Source organism: Vanessa tameamea, chromosome 22 (genome assembly GCF_037043105.1).
Source record: "Vanessa tameamea isolate UH-Manoa-2023 chromosome 22, ilVanTame1 primary haplotype, whole genome shotgun sequence".
Classification (NCBI taxonomy): domain Eukaryota; kingdom Metazoa; phylum Arthropoda; class Insecta; order Lepidoptera; family Nymphalidae; genus Vanessa; species Vanessa tameamea.
In genome coordinates this window covers 2840276-2858602 of record NC_087330.1, presented here as the reverse complement: position 1 = coordinate 2858602, position 18327 = coordinate 2840276, and the positions used below count along the sequence as shown (strand labels likewise).

The window sequence follows — 18327 nt, the reverse complement described above, 5'->3', positions numbered from 1 at the left end:
GAATAGAAATAGCCAGGAGGCGATCGTTTCATTCCCAAGGGGTGCTATCAATCATAAACTCACTAATTGTATAGTAACCTTTCGATTGCTCATCCCTCGGTGCTTCAGTGCACTCGTAAAGCCGTTGATCCTGCACGAAAACTTTTTTCCGACCGTGTCGTGTTGTGATTATGTTATTTAATATATCCTACGTAGGTAACCATTATCGTCGAGAATCATCCCATGACATCATAACTATAATTGCAATAAAGTCCACCAGAACGAAAAAAGAGACAATTACTCATTCGGATAAAATATTATCTATTCTAGATATTGTTTTATCACAATACAGTCGATGAAAAACATTAATCTTTGATATGTCAAGTATTATGAATTTACCAAATAGATATGAAGAATTAGGTCCTTGAACATTTAATGTTTTAAAAAAAAACATGTTGTTTATTTATCTATCATTAAAAACATAATTTCTGTGTGCGTCATATAACCATCTTATGTATTATTTCGCTGTTCAGCAATCCAACGTGTCATCGAGTATGAGATATATATATAGAACAGTCAACTATAATACTATATTGCATATTATTGGTTACTTGGTGGTAGGATTTTGTGTCCGTCTGGGTAGTACCCACTTATCACATTCTACCTCCAATAACAATACTAGTATTATATAATAATAGTATTGTTCGTTTTTGGATTGAAGGGTGCGTGAGACAGGGTAAAAAAAGAGACGAAACGTCTAAGTTCTCAAGATTGGCTGAATGGTGAATAATTGTTATAAACAAAAAAGTTATCAGCTATCTGCCAGTGAAAGTCCCGCCAAAATCAGTCAAGTCGTTCCAGAGATTAGCCTGAACAAACAGACAGACAACAATTGAAAAAGATGGTTTTATTTTGGTTTAAGGACCGTGTATACATACATATGCATTAAGTAAAAGGCGGTTTTTTTAAATATTACAAACAGGCACTCCAATTTTATTATATTTGTAGAAAATAGATTTGATCAACCTTGGTAAATTAGATTTCCACCCAATTTTAAGATGACGCTAACATTTTAAAGTATTAAATGTAATTGCTTTTGTTTAGCGTTAAGTAATTCATAGTTTTTGTGGAAATTAACATCAACTGTCTCATTGAACGTCAAGTTTGAAGTGAACATTGCTTTCCATCCATCTAAGTTATTAAGTTTGAAGGTTAGTTTGAATGCGGAAAGCCAAGATTTGGACGTTTTCAAAAAAATAATTTTAAATATATGCGATCATAACAAGCAAACACCATACTTGGCTATTTGGTGGTAGGGCTTTATGCAAGTCCGTCTGGGTAAGTACCACCCACTCATCAGATATTTTACCGCCGAATAACAGTACTCTGTATTGTTGTGTTCCGGTTAGAAGGGTGAGTGAGCCAGTGTAATCACAGGCACAAGGGACATAATATCTTAGTACCCAAGGTTGGTGGTGCATGGGTGATGTAAGGAATGATTAATATTTCTTACAGCGCCTTTCTTTGTCGACGGGTGGTGGTGACCTCTTACCATCAGGTGGCCCATATGTTCATCCGCCAACCAATGCCTTAAAAAAACCATACGCGTCTAATCCAAATTTAACTCGAGTAAACCCGTAGAGCACAGCTTGTAATGACGCTTACAAAAGAAGCATACGATAAGCTATGAACATTGAATGCCTTTGCAATAGCTAACACGTGCTTAGGAAATTAATGCAGATCCTCGATATTGACCTAATAACCTAAAATGCGTCTTTAGCAATCACTTTATGTATTATTGCTTCCACTCCACAATTATAATAAATTGATATTAAGTATCAAACAACATATATTTCACGTTACGATCAAATAGTATTTATTCCAATCGAAGAACGGGTAAGCATAAACAAACCATAAATTTACATATTCCACGCGATTTGCTATTAGGTCTGCTATATTATGCACTACAAACATTATTTATAATGCAACAGTTTTCCGCTTCACTGCTTTTATTCAATTTAATTTTACTTAACGCTCGCCATGTTGTTTTTTTTTATATTATATAGATTGGCGCACGACCACATGGGCCACCTGATGGTCAACGCTGTAAGATATATTAATCATTCCTTACATCGGCAATGCGCCGCCAACCTTGGGAAATAAGATGTCTCTTGTGCCTATAGTTACACTGACTCACTTATCCTTCAACCCGAAACACAACAATGCTGAGTACTGCTGTTTGGCGCTATAATATATGATGAGTGGGTTGTACCTACCCAGATGGGCTTGCACAAAGCCCTACCACCAAGTATATGCTGTGCAAATTCATAACGAATACCATGGATTGTTCAAGATCTTAACCAATGGTATCATGCCAATTCAATGTCAAAGTTATTATCTTAGCTTCTGATGTTGGTATAGGCTGTGTGATTTATTAGTATAAGTAATATGTACCTCCTAACCTTGGTCATTATATGTGTAACGACTAGTTTCAAAATAGTTTATATATCGGTTGCGGCATCTCATAACAAATATCATATCACGCGCTTACCATGCCGATAGAAAACTTGGACTTTAATCGAAGATAGCATATCAAGACATTGGTTCCAATTTGAGGAAGCACCAGTGAATCTTTAAGATTAATTTGTATTTATAATTCGTCTATCATGGAAATTTGTATGAGTCGAATATTCTGTGACATGATGTTTTCTACTTACGTTTATAATTGTAATTATGAATCGGTATCAATTTATCAGGACCTTATTTTTCTGCTTCCTCCTGACGTTGCTGTCTAGTGGAAGTCTAAGTTTATAAGTTCATATTAACCTTAGTTGTAGTAAACTGTTTTCCTTCTCGATGCCATGTCCTCATATTCTATTCGACTGAGAATATTTTAAATAGCTATATTCATAGTATGTTATAAAATTACAGACACAAGGAACGTAGCATCTTCGATTATATCGCCAAGTTTCCGACTCCGCAGTCAATAAATCCCTCTTGGGGTATCAAGGTATCCGTTTCTATAGTAAAATTCCGCAGATATTTTTAACTTTGCCGATTCATAAATTCAAATCATTTGTAAAAATATTGTATAAACGATAAAAAAGCGTGGAGCTAATATTTGTCGAGGCAGCATATATTATATACATATATAATTGTATTTGACTAAGATGACTTTATATTTTTAAACGTTGAAAAATAGTAACTACTGAGTTTCTTGGCCGTTCTTCTCAGTAGAATCTGCATTCCGATCCGGTGGTAGCTTCACTATAGTTTGTTAAATAACGTTTCAAAAGTGCTTGTAAAAGTTGATATTGATTTAGATTTCTTGACGGTGAGCACTAAATATATGTATACGTAACAAACAATAATTATCACAATAGCTATTTAAAAAAAATACTATGTTCTATATGTAAGATCATGCTATGTAATTTCTATGTATGTACAGAGGCCGTGGCGGATGGCATGTGGGGCGATCATTAATTGATCTCACAGTACAATGATACGTATAGTATATTTCAAGATAGGACGAGATAAGATATTAATCTTAGTTTTAGACATTCCATGTGATTTTCTAATAGCTTTGCTTCTGTAAATTTTTAATATCCAATATTTTTACGAATCTTAAACGTATACCATAGATTATTTAGATGTCAAGCAATTATGCCCATTGAAAGTCTAAAGTTGTTTATTTGTTTATATCCCTCCTGCCATTGGAATCTGTTATAAATGTAGTGTACTTTAAATCAGTATCGAACAAATAGATATATATCATGTACATATAATATATTCATAAATATTTTCGATAAAGGATAAATTTGTATGTTTGCTAACAACGTAATGAGGCTTGAATTGAATCAATTGTGTATATTTATCGGAGTACCGTTGGGTAGCCGTTCTGAATTGAAAACGAATTGACTCTAATTCGATATCGTTTCAGAACTTTTGTTCTATTTCTAGATACTGTTTCGAGTTTCATGCTAACACTTTCCAATAGATATTCAGAAATAATGAATGATCGCTCTAGACGACTTAAAATAATCTTTATCTTTTATACTTCCTATGAGTTTATTTTAAAAACGTAGTAAGAGAGGAAGATTTTGTTACCGTAATGTGTCAGATATTTTTGCTTTCTATAATTTAAGTTTATATTATATATAATAATAGTTAAATATTTATAAAAAAAAAAATGTTTATTATTCTAGGTTTGATGAAAAGGAGAGCATTTCTGGTGTCCAGCAGCTCAAATCTTCGGTCCAAAAGGGTATTCGTTCCCGCCTTTTGGAGCTGTACCCTCATCTCGAAAACCACATCGACCAAGTGCTGCCCAAAAAGGACACGTTCAGAATTGTTAAATGGTAAGATTTTATCAGTCCTATTCTATAATCAATGTGAAAAGTTTATCTTTTAGCATTCAGCATTCATCGTACGGCAAATATACGACAAATATGTTGCTACAATATACAATAACATAGTATTATTCAGTACCTTAGGTCTATTGTTTTGAGATTATATTGAATTAATTTTGCAATGACTTTCAAGACTACCTACGTCTTTTACAATAAATTTACAGTATATCATAACATGATCATGAAAAATATTTTATAATAAAAAACACTGTAACAAACTCTAAAAAATTTTTTTATGTAACATTGCCATGTAATTTTTATCTTTTAAGAAGTATTTATTGAAAAATGTTTTAATATTTTATTTATCTGTGCAACGAAATTGTTTAAATATATTAGAATATAAACATTAAAAAAGATCAAACAAAGGTTGTATTTAAGTCTACAATGTCTGACTGTAGCACGTTATGCGATTAGATATAAATCGTCACGGAGGGTGTTTGGAGGTCACTTGTATTCCATGACGCACAATAATATAAATACCTAATACCTACTTATGTAAAAGCTTCTAATTGAGTAATAATCCATGTTATATCACTAGAATAATAAAAAATCTAGCACTAGAAATTACTCTTATGTTAATAATTTATAATAAAAAATAGGTACTTAGGTAACCTATTTTTGCACAAAGATAGAAAAATATAGATGATAATAATAACATATATTTAAAAAAAAAATCTTTAATAAATAAAAGAATATATATTCTCACAGTTTAAGGTGTATAGAAATATCTTATTAAGGAATAAAAGAGTCCATTTTTATATAATTTTGTACATAGTTTTTTTTTTAAATAATTTCAGTCATGACCATATTGAAATTATGGTGAATAGTGCCGGTGAACTTCTGTTCTTCCGCCACCGTGAAGGACCTTGGATGCCAACACTGAGACTTCTCCACAAGTGTAAGATCGACTGTATTTATAAATTAATATTTTCCATCATGACTGTATTTGTCGCGGATCTCGTTATCATTATGACTCATCGGTCACAGTTATTATATGGATCGATAGCTAAACGTAATAGAAACAGTGCTCACTTCTAACAACATTATCAAATGCATAATCAAAATATTCTGTATTCAAATATGCTTTTTCATAAGTATTACGTACAGTACATTTGATTTCTCTAAACAAAAGCAGACAGAGAGACAGAGTTACTTTCCCATTTTTAATAAATGTATAGATCTTATAACTATAATAAAAATATACTTTCAACTAATTATTGTTTACCTTATAAAATTGTAATATGTACGATAAATAATCAACTTTTCTATATACTGTATATTACCATCTAGAATATTTTTTATTTATTTTTAATGGTTAATTAGGTGAACATAAAATACCTTTCAGGACCAAGTATCCAATATTGTATAATTACATATTAATTTGAAATATACTTTAATCCATGCAGGCAACAATGATATAAGTGTTATTAAATTCTTAATGATTTATTGTTTTATATAAATATTATATGACAAGACACATACAACAAAAGATATAAATCTTGATTTTTTTCAAGAATCCTTGCAGTAATTGCAAAATTTTGTAATAAAGTATAATACACAATATTAATTATAGATTAATTTAATATTTATGTATCTTTTTTTATTTATAGACCCATTCTTTCTGCCAATGCAACAAGTCGACAAGGGAGCAATTCGCTTCGTTCTGAGTGGTGCCAACATAATGTGCCCCGGCTTGACGTCACCAGGGGCACGAATGTCACCAGTCGAAAAAAGCAGCGTTGTGGCCGTGATGGCTGAAGGGAAGCAACATGCTTTGGCTGTGGGCATCACTTCTCTGTCGACTCAGGATATGTAAGATGTCTATAATATTTAATTCCTTAATAATTTATTAATATAGCTAATATAATTAATCATAATCAAAGGCTTATCACATTTCCACAGTTTTTTAAAGTGATCAATAAACAAAATGTTTTTTTTTACTATGTAGTTTGTTATCAAATAGTTCGTATAACTATGTAGTTATGAAATATGTTGATTTATAATCTGTAATTAATGGTTGTGTGTATTATTATTACTTTAAGATAACCTCAATTCGAAACAAAGTTCCAAAGTTCAGAATCAGAAAAGTATGAAATGTTTACATACAAAAAAACGTAATTTTTATATTTATTTTTTTCAGAGCTAAAGTAAACAAAGGCGTGGGGATAGAAAACTGTCATTATCTCAACGATGGTCTGTGGCAAATGAAACCTGTCAAGTGAATTCATAATCAGCTTATTTTCTAAAATAATTTAGGTTTTTTTTATAACAATAAATAATGTATCCGTATAAATCGTATTTTATTTAAATCTATCGTCCCGCGTCGACTTTTTCTCATTGTAATTTAAAATAACAGCATATAAAACATAACATAATCAGCCTGTAAATTTCCCACTGCTGGGCTAAGGCCTCCTCTCCCGTTGAGGAGAAGGTATGGAGCATATTCCACCACGCTGCTCCAATGCGGGTTGGTGGAAAACACATGTGGCAGAATTTCGTTGAAATTAGACACATGCAGGTTTCCTCACGATGTTTTCCTTCACCGCCGAGCACGAAATGAATTATAAACAAATTTAGCACATGTAAATTCAGTGGTGCCTGCCTGGGTTTGAACCCGAAATCATCGGTTAAGATGCACGCGTTCTAACCACTGGGCCATCTCGTCTCTTAAAATAACAGATATTGACATAATCAGTAAATGTATAATTATAAATAATTTTACTTCTCTACGAACTTTAGCAAATGGTATTTAAAATGGTTGTTTTTGATTTGATTAATTGCGATTAACAGTGTATTCTGAACATTTCCCGGGAAAAATAAAACTGTCAATCAATTATAAAACTAAGCAAATTAAAGGGACTAGCAAGCGCTACTGTAACTTTTTGTGGCCACTTTCTCTTTCGGCGTATGCAAAAGGCGTTTTATAATAACTTTCAACTCAGGAGCTATGGTTATAATACCTTGGCTGCCTATGGAAATTTCTTGCTACCCTATTTCCTGAAACTTTTAATAAACGATGCTCAAATGGAGTTTTGACACAGAGTATTGAGTTTATACATAGGGTGAAACAACTAAATAAAGAAAAACCTTACCAAGTTTTAACGTCCTAGACTGAGCCTAATCGACCTATAGGGATATTTTCTCCAAAATTAGCAGTAAGCAGGCCATTGTACATGTTTCTCCGTCATAGGTCTTCTTTTAGTAACATAAGTACAAAAAATACTTAAAGGCAAGATATTTGAATATATAATGTTAAGATGAATTATGTTATAACCTTATAGGTGACTTGTCTCGGTATCTACCTAGTGTTTATGTTTTATTCATTAAAAGTTCGAGAAAATTCGAGACAAATATTAATAGAGGTACTTATAATATAATCTGTATAAAAAATTAGTGAAATGTAACATAGTAAAATTGGTATGAGATAGTAAATAAATTAAATATTGTTATTTCAAAATATCAATCAAAGATAGTTACAATAACTTTTTATATAATTTATTAGAAGATTACCAAATAATTAATAAACAAAAAAAGTGTACATAACATAAATAATATCATAATGTACTTTTTTATGAAATATTAAAGTTTAAATTTGCCGCGCTAAAACGTTTCAATTTACTCGTACGACGTACGTACAAATTGATAAGTAATTTATTGAAAGTTATATTAATCGCTGATATTACAAGAACACTGTGACTTGTTGTAATGAAAATATAAGATTTAATTTGGAACTTGTAGTGAATATGTATTACATGCAATTTATTTATTATTAAAAATAAACTTTAGGATTATACTTGTTTGACTTAACGATTCTACATACGTAATTAAATACTCGGAACGTATGTTTTGTAAAAATGGCGACAGCAATTGTTAGTTCGGCTCGTCAGGGTAAATAATAATTTTTTTTATCCTTAAACTCACATTTATACTAAAAATAAATCAATAAAAATGTGTAACTATTTCTGTAGAAAATTGTAATAATTTCGTTTTACCCTCAGTAATTCATTATATCCAATCTATATGTGACGTTCCTAGTCAGCTGTTTTTGATTTTATTTAAAAAATCAAAAAAGGAAGTGCAATGGAAATTTTGAAACAAGAATTTGATGTGTTAGTAATTTTAAGAATCAATTATATTGTAATTGTTTAAACGTTTCATTACGCAATATGATTTCAAATTTAGAAGTTCAAAGTTCATTCGACATACGTTTATTTTGATTTCGTAAAATTCAGTTTTAAGTGAAATTTGTGGTCAATATTTATAGTGGGGAGGCTAACAAGTGCTGCTCGAAGACTTTATTCGGATGTTTATCCTAAGATAACGACTCATTATACTATTCATCCCCGCGACAAGGATCCGAGATGGAAAGGTAACTGATAACATTTAGATGCTTAAATTATTTTAACTTTACGTCATTGCTATTAAATTAACAACAGTTATCTATTGTTTACTTTGATAACATATCTGGAATATTTATGGGGCTTATTTAAAATAAAAGATTAAAGTAACACTCATTTCAATAATCAAAACATCCACCTATTTCAAACTAAAGATTACTTTCCGATTATTATTTTAAATATCACTAACACTTTTTAAATGAGAATAATGTTAATTATCAGATATAAGTATGGAACGAGTGGCAGAGGAGACAGATATCCTCATCATTGGAGGTGGTCCCGCTGGTATGGCCGCTGCGATCAGGGCTCGGCAAATTGCTGAAGAAAAGGGTGCTGTATGTATGATTGACTTTACATTAAGATATGAGATTAAAGTCTTCTAGACAAAATATACAAGTATTTGAATAAATCTCATGAATAGTATTATATATTATATAAATAATTTATCTTTTAATGTTTTATTTTATTTTAGTTATTTATTAGATAGTCTTTTAAATAATTTATTATTTGCTTAGGAAGTGCGAGTAACACTATTAGAAAAAGCAGCAGAAGCCGGAGGTCACATACTCTCAGGTGCATGTGTGGACCCCATAGCTCTGAATGAGCTAATTCCTGACTGGAAGGATAAAGGGGCTCCAATGAACACACCTGTAACATCTGATAAGTTTGGCCTTTTAACCAAAAGTGGGAGAATTCCAATTCCTGTATTCCCTGGTGAGTTAGAAAAAAAAGCATAACTTTTTTTTAAATTTCATATATTAATTAGTTATTTATTGGTATTTATAATAATCAATAATTAATAAATACAATTCAAATATTTTTCTATAAATTACCAAGAAATGTAGAACTATCTCAAAGCAATTAATATTAATAGCTCTATTTATTTATATTAACCCTATTATTTCAGGGTTACCTAACTACAACCACGGCAACTATGTCGTTCGGTTAGGTCACTTAGTGAAATGGCTGTCTGAACAAGCAGAAGCAGTAGGTGCCGAGGTAAAAGCTATTGAACATTTATATTACTTAAAAACAAATAGTTTCCATTATAAAAAGCTTTTTATTATTTAAAATTTATTTTAAATACCTGCACAGGTGTGGCCTGGTTGTGCCGGTGCAGATCTGTTATTCCGAGACGATGGTTCCCTTAAAGGAGTTGCTACAGGTGATGTGGGTATAGCTAAGGATGGCAGCCCAAAAGATATGTTTGAGAGAGGCATGGAATTTCATTCCAAGATCACTATATTTGCTGAAGGTAAGTAATATAAACAATAAACACATATAGATTTATAGTTTTTAGTGCTGTTTTATGAGAATGAACAAAATAATTTAAGAGAAGCAAGAGTATGAACATAAAAAAGAAAAACCAAAGAGATATTTTACTTATTCAGTTTCTGGAAGTTCTAGAGTTGATTTGATTAGATTGGGTACATCAATTGTCTTCGAGTAATGTTTTAATACTAACTTTAACAGGAATGATAATTTGTATTTAGATATGTATTTAGCACAGATATTAAATATACAGACAGAAAGTCTGTGATGCAATAAAAAAAAGTTTAAAAATAAAACCCTCTCACAACTATCTAGTCTAAAATATAAAGGCTGCATATGTTTCATTAGAATAAGTTATAACAAAGAATACTACATTAATAAGATATTTTATGAAGTTTTAAGTTTTATAATATAAATATGAACAAGAACAAAATTCAAAACTCCTATTTATTTACAGGATGTCACGGACACTTAACAAAGATGGTGTCTAATAAATACAACCTTCGAGAGAAAAGCGAACCACAGTCATATGGCATAGGATTAAAAGAGCTTTGGGAAGTTGCACCAGAGGTAATTAGTAATAATTACAATATTATAACAACCTTGATTTTATTATAGTGCCTAAACAAAGAACTTATAAACCAATATGTTTCAAACTTATACCAAAGATAGAGTAATTACTTTAAGTTTTAGTTTACTCACTGTAAATTTAGACTATTGTGTAATAAATGTTAATTTCATGTTTTGAATTACTGAAGAATATAAATTTCGGATTATTGAGTCATTTTGATTTGTATGTAGATATAATTTAATTAATATAACAATTTAATATTAGTTGATTTATTTAAAATTTATTTGACTTATTCCTTCCAATGATATTAATTGAAACTTGTATCTTGTTATTAACTCAGTTGCCATAATTTATATATGGAATTTAATAAATAAGTATGTCATTTTCAGAATCATAAACCAGGCCTAGTTGAACATACTATAGGCTGGCCTCTTGATAAAAACACATATGGAGGATCATTTATTTACCACCTTAATGTAGAGGAGGGTGAAGCACCCTTAGTTGCAACTGGTTTCGTGGTGGGACTTGACTATACAAACCCTTACATCAGCCCTTTCAGAGAGTTCCAAAGATTTAAGTTACACCCATATATAAAGCCTATGTTTGAAGGTATGTTATGAAATGTTTTTCTGTAATAAAAGTCATATATTTAATAATCTGTTCTGTTGGGTACCTACCATAGAGTAGGCTGTAATAGTATACTGCGAAACTTCAGTACATTTTGATGACATCCTTTGAAAAGTGAAGGGAAGAAGTCCATAAACTCATAATATTAAAAAAAAATATTATGCTGAAATGTTGTTACTATTTTACTCATATTTAATATAGCAGTCTAGTATTGATTAAAATATCTAATTTAAATTTTATAGGCGGTACTCGGATAGCTTACGGAGCACGAGCGCTCGTGGAGGGCGGCTGGCAGTGCCTTCCCGTCCCAGTGTTCCCTGGAGGTTGCCTGGCTGGTGACACTGCGGGTTTCCTCAATGTGCCCCGCATTAAGGGCACTCATAATGCTATGAAGAGTGGTAAGAACTCGAAAATATATTTTGATTTTTGAATGCCTTAATTGAGCTGAAATATGAATGACCGTTTTATTTTTTTACGCGGGCGGGCTAATGCATAAAGCATTGGTGCCGTAAGAAATATTAAACATTCCTTACTGCACCAATACACCATCAACCTTGTGAACTGAGATGTTATGTTCCTAAATGGGCTTGGACATAACATTTATTACATGAAAGTATCTATCACTTGCTTTAAATTTGGCTTAGCAAAAAAACTCCCTAATTACAAAGATCGAATAGCCTTTTTCAAAATTAACACCCTTGCCGATCGAAGACGCTTACTGGACAACATGTTCATCTATAAACTGATTAACGGCACTTTGGATTGTCCAGACTTATTATCGCGGATACATATTTCCGCGCCTTCCAAGTCATTACGCACTAGCAAACGCACGATTTTTTCAGAGCATATGTCTAAATCTAATTTGGGTCATTACTCCCCTCTCAATAGAATTATGAGAGCCTATAATTCAATAAGCGGAGACAAAGATTTAGATATTTTCGATAATATGAAAAAATTTAAAAGTAAAATATTAACTATAAAATATTAACTATAATTGCTCAAAATTGTTAGTTTAGATAGTTTAATTGTGTTCTTATCTTTATTTTAATTTATTGTTGTTTTGTAATAGTCTTTAATTAGCATTTTTTACCTTCCTTTTGTTGTCGCTTAACTTTTATTTTGTGCATGCTGTTATCACCTATAAGTAAGATACCACTAGTCTTGCTTTTTATTCATGTATCTGGATTGTTTTTAGTGTGTATTTTGTTGGTGATCTAATAAATAAATAAAATAAAAATAAAATCACCTATACGCCTCTACGGGCTATTCCAGTAGGAGTAGAGATAATCCAATGATAAATTTAGATATTTCATGTGATTTTCTATCTTATACACTACAGAAATTATACATAATGTAATGTCCATTTTAATATTTAATGACTTCTCAAACATCAGTTACAACTTCACGCATATTCAAAATGCAACTTCACATATATTTGAAGGCGCCCGGCTATTGGTAGGAGCGCCGTTATCATCTTTGTTACTTAATATAGGATTTATTTCACTCATCACGAGGGCACGGGAATGTTGTAATTACATAAAATAAATACATAATCAGCCTGTAAATTTCCCACTGCTGGGCTAAGGCCTCCTCTCCCGTTGAGGAGAAGGTATGGAGCATATTCCACCACGCTGCTCCAATGCGGGTTGGTGGAATACACATGTGGCAGAATGTCGTTGAAATTAGACACATGCAGGTTTCCTCACGATGTTTTCCTTCACCGCCGAGCACGAAATGAATTATAAACACAAATTAAGCACATGAAAATTCAGTGGTGCCTGCCTGGATTTGAACCCGAAATCATCGGTTAAGATGCACGCGTTCTAACCACTATTGTACGAACGTGTATAATGTTTTATACACGTTCGTACAATAACTTTCAATTGTTAAATCGAATAATTTACTGGGATTCCAATTATTATAGACGTCGGCGATCCGTTTTGACACACACCGCCATTCCCGGTTGTTATTCGTATATTTACGTCAATACAACGTCAAAGTTGTTTTTTTATTTTCACTCCTCCTGCCATTGGAAACGACCATAATTAAGATAGTTTCTAACTAGAATATTCTATTTAAGGTATGCTAGCAGCGGAGTCAGCCATGGAGCTGATTCTCTCAGGAGAGGCTACTCACGAGCAGGGTGTAACGCCCTCTACGTATGAAGATAAACTGAGAGAGTCATATGTTTATAAGGAATTAAAGGTAATTTAAACTGAAGAGTTATAAAAACTTGGGTTATAAATCCAGGCTTTGTGAGAAGGACCATGTTTATTCTTTAATCTTTTTATATTGAAAGTAACTGTATAACATTTAAAGTGCATGTAGAACTTTATCTGTACTTTCCTTTATTTTATTTTATAAATATATGCTTTAAAATAGAAATTGGGCCGATATATTACGATGGCTTATAATTTTATACATTATATCATTCAAAATACTTTATATAAAAGCATTCTACAAGCCAGTCTTTGAAAGGGCTGCAAAGAAGTTTGTAACAGAAACAATATTAGCAAAATAAACTAAATGAGTAATCCGACGCATATATACATATAAAAATATATAAGTAAATTATAAACTAAATGTTATGTGCTAATAAATTAAATGCTAAATAAATTTAAATATTTAATCTAAATTTTTATGCTATCTGGTTCCTGAGTATTAAATAAACTAAAGATGATGATACTGAAGACCCAGCTTCAAGTAAATAGGAATGTCAAATAATTAACAATATTTAATATAGTTTACAATATTTATTTTTCCAGTTTTTGTTACAATCATCCATTATTATCCGCTTTTCAACCCAGATTAATAATTCCCATGTCAAATTCAAAAATATTCTGCCTCTACTTTTATTATAAAAATGTCAAATCAAAAAGTATTCATCACATTTATATAATTCTGTGATTGAATATAACTCAATAGCTAAAAGCTATACAACCTTAAATGATTATTTATAAATATTTTATATAAAATAATTTATAGGCTTACAATACTTTAAATTATAAACTGTACAATTGTGATAAATTAGTTAAAGAATATATTTTATATTTCAGCAAGTGAGAAACTGTCGGCCATCGTTCCACACGTCATTGGGCTTGTACGGCGGTGTGGCATACTCTGCATTTTCCACTATGATGCGTGGAAAAGAACCATGGACCTTAAGTCACGGAGGTAAACATTCAATACATATGTACATATATAAATCTATAGCATATAGCCTATCCCAATCGAATAAGGAGTAGATTCTTACCGACTAGTCGACACCTAGGCATACGACGATGAATGCACACGTCATTCCTCATGCCTATGTTCTTTCTTAGGCTCTAGACTATTTGTGTACCAAATTTCATTTAAATCGGTCCATTAGTTTTGGCGTGAAAGCGAGACAGACAGACAGACAGACAAAGTTACTTTCGCATTTATAATATTAATATGGATAATATGGATTATTTTTTATAATTATAGGTGCGGATCACGCGAAACTAAAACCTGCCAAAGAGTACCAACCAATAGAATATCCTAAGCCGGACGGTGTCATCACCTTTGACCTACTGTCATCAGTTGCTCTGACTGGTAAACTTTTTTGATTACTTACTATTGTTGTGATATTAGTGAAACCTTTTAACAATCTGATAAACACACACACATGTATTGACGCAAACACATTCACACTTATAAATACGTTCACATATTTACACTTGTATATGCACACGAAATTGTATGAAACAAGAAAACCCTGTAATATGGCTACAATTTTATTCTTCAGGAACAAATCACGAAGCGGACCAACCTCCACATTTGACGCTGAAAGATGACTCAGTACCTGTTAAGAGGAATCTCGGAATCTTCGATGGACCTGAGGCTAGGTTTTGCCCAGCGGGTGAGTTCAGTTTATTAATTTCAAGATACAAATATAAATATATTCAGTTATATCATTTTTGTTTCGTTCTGGCGTGTATAATCAACGTTAGTAATTTTATATAGAGAAGGGCCAAGAATTCATATATATATATATATACAGGTGATAAAATAATTAAAAAGTAAAAGTGATATATATAAAAAATATCATATTTGATTTATTTTGTGTCTGTAAAGTAACAGTTACATAAAAAAAATTTTAAATAATTATTAAGTAGTTTAAAATTGGCTCCATAAATTTGCTTATGTGCTAATTGAGATCTGAGCAGCAATAGAATAGGCTATTTGACAATGCGAAAAATAAAGTGTCAATTATTGTAATCAGTATATATTATGAGTTTAAAAATGGTTATTTAGTAACGAAAGTTGAAAATAATAATAAATTTATTCAAAAATCCATTAATAAAAATGCATTTTTTTAAATGTTTGTCACGTGATACAAAACGCTCCTGATTGGTCGGGTTTATGATGACGTCACTTGCTTGTTAACCTTTTACTGGATTCCTTAACCTCTTCTAAATAATATAAAAAGGATTATAAAAACCAGTCAAATAGCCTATTAGAGAAAACCTAAACCATTATTATTATTACCTGATTTAATTAATAATGTTAACTCTTTTAATTCTCGCATGTTGCAAGTATTGAAGTGTCAAAGGCCATCTTGAATGTGCTGGGTCAGCACCTAAGCATACAGTTTTATAATTTGATGTTTTTTCTTTAGGTTATTCGGTTATAGATATATAGACTTTGTTAGTTACATACATTACATGTGAAGCTAATGTAAAACGTCTGTTTACAGGAGTTTATGAATTCGTCCCTATGGAGACAGGCGAAGGACAGAGGCTACAAATCAACGCACAAAACTGTATACACTGTAAGTTTTTGTTATTCTCGGGAATTGGAATCAGATTTTGGATTATTTATATAAGTATTTTTTTTTATGGATCATAAACTATTTAAGTATATACACATCTGTGATACTCCAGGACTTCCAGAATCTTTAATACAGTCTTTATTATGTATCTTGATAAAAATGGTCAGTTTTACTATCAGTATTTAAAACGGGATATTTACCTTGTAAGTGTAAGTTAAGTTTGCGGGTTTGCGTTTACGTTTGCTGCGTAACAAACTTACGAGAAAGGAGGTAGTCCGAAATGGACACTTCTAATGCCGTCAACATCTACCCGCAAACTTCAGTCTCGTTAACAAGACATTCGTAGATAATGTCGAAATATCGAGCTCCACCAAATAAAAATAAAAAACATGGTAAATGTCCCGTTTTAAATACTAATAGTAATAAAAATAACCATGTTAATTTAAAATCTTATATGGTCAGTTTTGTTTGAAATTTATTCAATAATCGATACTTTTAATCTCAAAAACCAAAAATAATAAAAAATAATACTCATATATAATATAAAAACTCGGATAACATGTTATAAAATTTAAATACAAGATTTAAATGGCAAAAATATGTTATATAAACATTAATATTTGTCATATATTTTTTTATTATTTATTGTAAATAATGTATAAAATTACTCACAGTAAATAACTATTCCAAAATCCGAATATCAGAAACATGTAATATTATAAACATAATTCTTTAAAATTACAGGTAAGACTTGTGATATCAAGGATCCATCGCAGAACATCAACTGGGTGGTCCCCGAAGGTGGTGGCGGTCCCGCTTACAACGGCATGTAAACTAATGTACCGGTTATTTATTATTTATATAATTGAAGCTGTTATATACATATCCACGGGAAACCAATTTACCGGAATATTTATTAGCGGCGTTAAATTATATAGTTTGGGGCATCTGAATATTTCTTTTGTAATGAAAATAAAATGATCCTGATTTCTTTCAATTTAAAATTGGCAACTAATTCTAAGTTTCGTGGAGTTGATAGCAACTTTATTCCAAGATCAAAATTGAGTGTATTGATTCTGTTACGAGATTAGTTAATGTATATAGTGTTATGAATATGAGTTAATGAGAATTAGAGACATTATATATTTCTATTAGAGCTTGTTTTAAAGTTATAAAGACAGTCCCTCATTGTTCTAGGTGAATATACATACTATGATAACGAAAAAATTATACTTCCAAAAGCCACCTGAAGTCTGGCAATATAATATAATAAATCAATAAAATATCTGTTAGGATAGGACCGGTTAAAACTGTGTTAAGTGGTCTATTTTAAAATCTATTATATAGAGTATTCCTCAGCAAAATTTTCTAATGCAACTGGGTACTCATTTTGTAAAAAAAATAAATTCAATAATTTTTGCTAACGTTACTTGCTGCCATCAGTTGACGTCATACGGTGTTCCGTTCCAAAAGGACCACAAACAAAAAAAGATCTAAAAAGATGGTGTTAAAACGAAACAAAAGCTTCTTACATACTTATTAAAAATAACATTTAGGTGGAAGTGGTAATTTTTATACATAATAATCATGTCCGCGAGACTACTGCCTTGATATTTGTATACCTTCATAGTTTTGTTTTTTGTATATACATAGACAATGTAAATAAAATATATTTTTCTATAAAACGGTGTAGACATCTATATATACAGAAACTATTTTATTGTATTTTGAAAATATATTTTTACAGTTTTATAATAATATATATTTGAATGGTACCTAATGGCTATTTGCACGAGTGTAAGAATCCCAATTAGAATAAGTGTTGAATTTATGCGTTGTAAAATCATAAATAAATATTTTAAATAAACGTGTTTTTATTATAACCCAACCCAAACATGGTAAGACGTGTCATTTTGCTGTGTTTATTTTTTGTTGTGGCGTGATCATCCAGTATTGACTACTTTTGTTATACTAAACTTTGGTCTTGTAGGATCTTCAAAATTTTCAAGCATTGCAGAAAAGGCGTGTCTTTTTTATAGGATATCTTAAGTTTTTTTTTATTATTTGATGACTCAACTTTATAAATTAGGTCTTGGGGTCCGGGGTGGTCAATCGATTCTCGACCTTATTTATATAGATCATATAGCTGTGTCGAAAAACGACCATACAATAATATATTTTATTTTTATTTATATTGTCAAACTTTAAGCACCTAAGACGTCCAGTTAACAGCTTATTCAGTAAAGGGATGTTTTGTAAGAGGATTCTACAGCACCT

The 18327-nt window shown here is 31.1% G+C and overlaps 3 protein-coding genes across 3 annotated transcripts in view; 2 read left to right on the top strand and 1 right to left on the bottom strand.

Moving 5' to 3' along the window:
* The window catches only part of LOC113404553 (malignant T-cell-amplified sequence 1 homolog), a 36135-nt gene extending 29454 nt beyond the window's left edge, over positions 1 to 6681 (top strand). The window contains exons 2-5 of the mRNA XM_026645474.2: positions 4185 to 4337; positions 5186 to 5286; positions 5999 to 6200; positions 6529 to 6681. Of these exons, the coding sequence (XP_026501259.1) occupies positions 4185 to 4337; positions 5186 to 5286; positions 5999 to 6200; positions 6529 to 6610 (538 nt within the window). The 3' untranslated portion in view covers positions 6611 to 6681. The remainder of the gene's footprint in view (positions 1 to 4184; positions 4338 to 5185; positions 5287 to 5998; positions 6201 to 6528) is intronic.
* LOC113404557 (histone deacetylase 11) overlaps positions 1 to 18327 on the bottom strand; it is a 104980-nt gene that overhangs the window by 71107 nt on the left and 15546 nt on the right. The window lies entirely within an intron of this gene.
* Etf-qo (Electron transfer flavoprotein-ubiquinone oxidoreductase) lies at positions 8163 to 17917 on the top strand. The gene is made up of 15 exons (XM_026645471.2): positions 8163 to 8276; positions 8653 to 8757; positions 9008 to 9120; positions 9301 to 9499; positions 9693 to 9784; positions 9881 to 10040; positions 10515 to 10627; positions 11018 to 11237; positions 11498 to 11653; positions 13336 to 13460; positions 14312 to 14429; positions 14724 to 14831; positions 15025 to 15138; positions 15976 to 16050; positions 16795 to 17917. The coding sequence occupies exons 1-15, from the start codon at positions 8243 to 8245 to the stop codon at positions 16881 to 16883; spliced, it is 1821 nt and encodes a 606-aa protein (XP_026501256.2). The 5' UTR covers positions 8163 to 8242; the 3' UTR covers positions 16884 to 17917.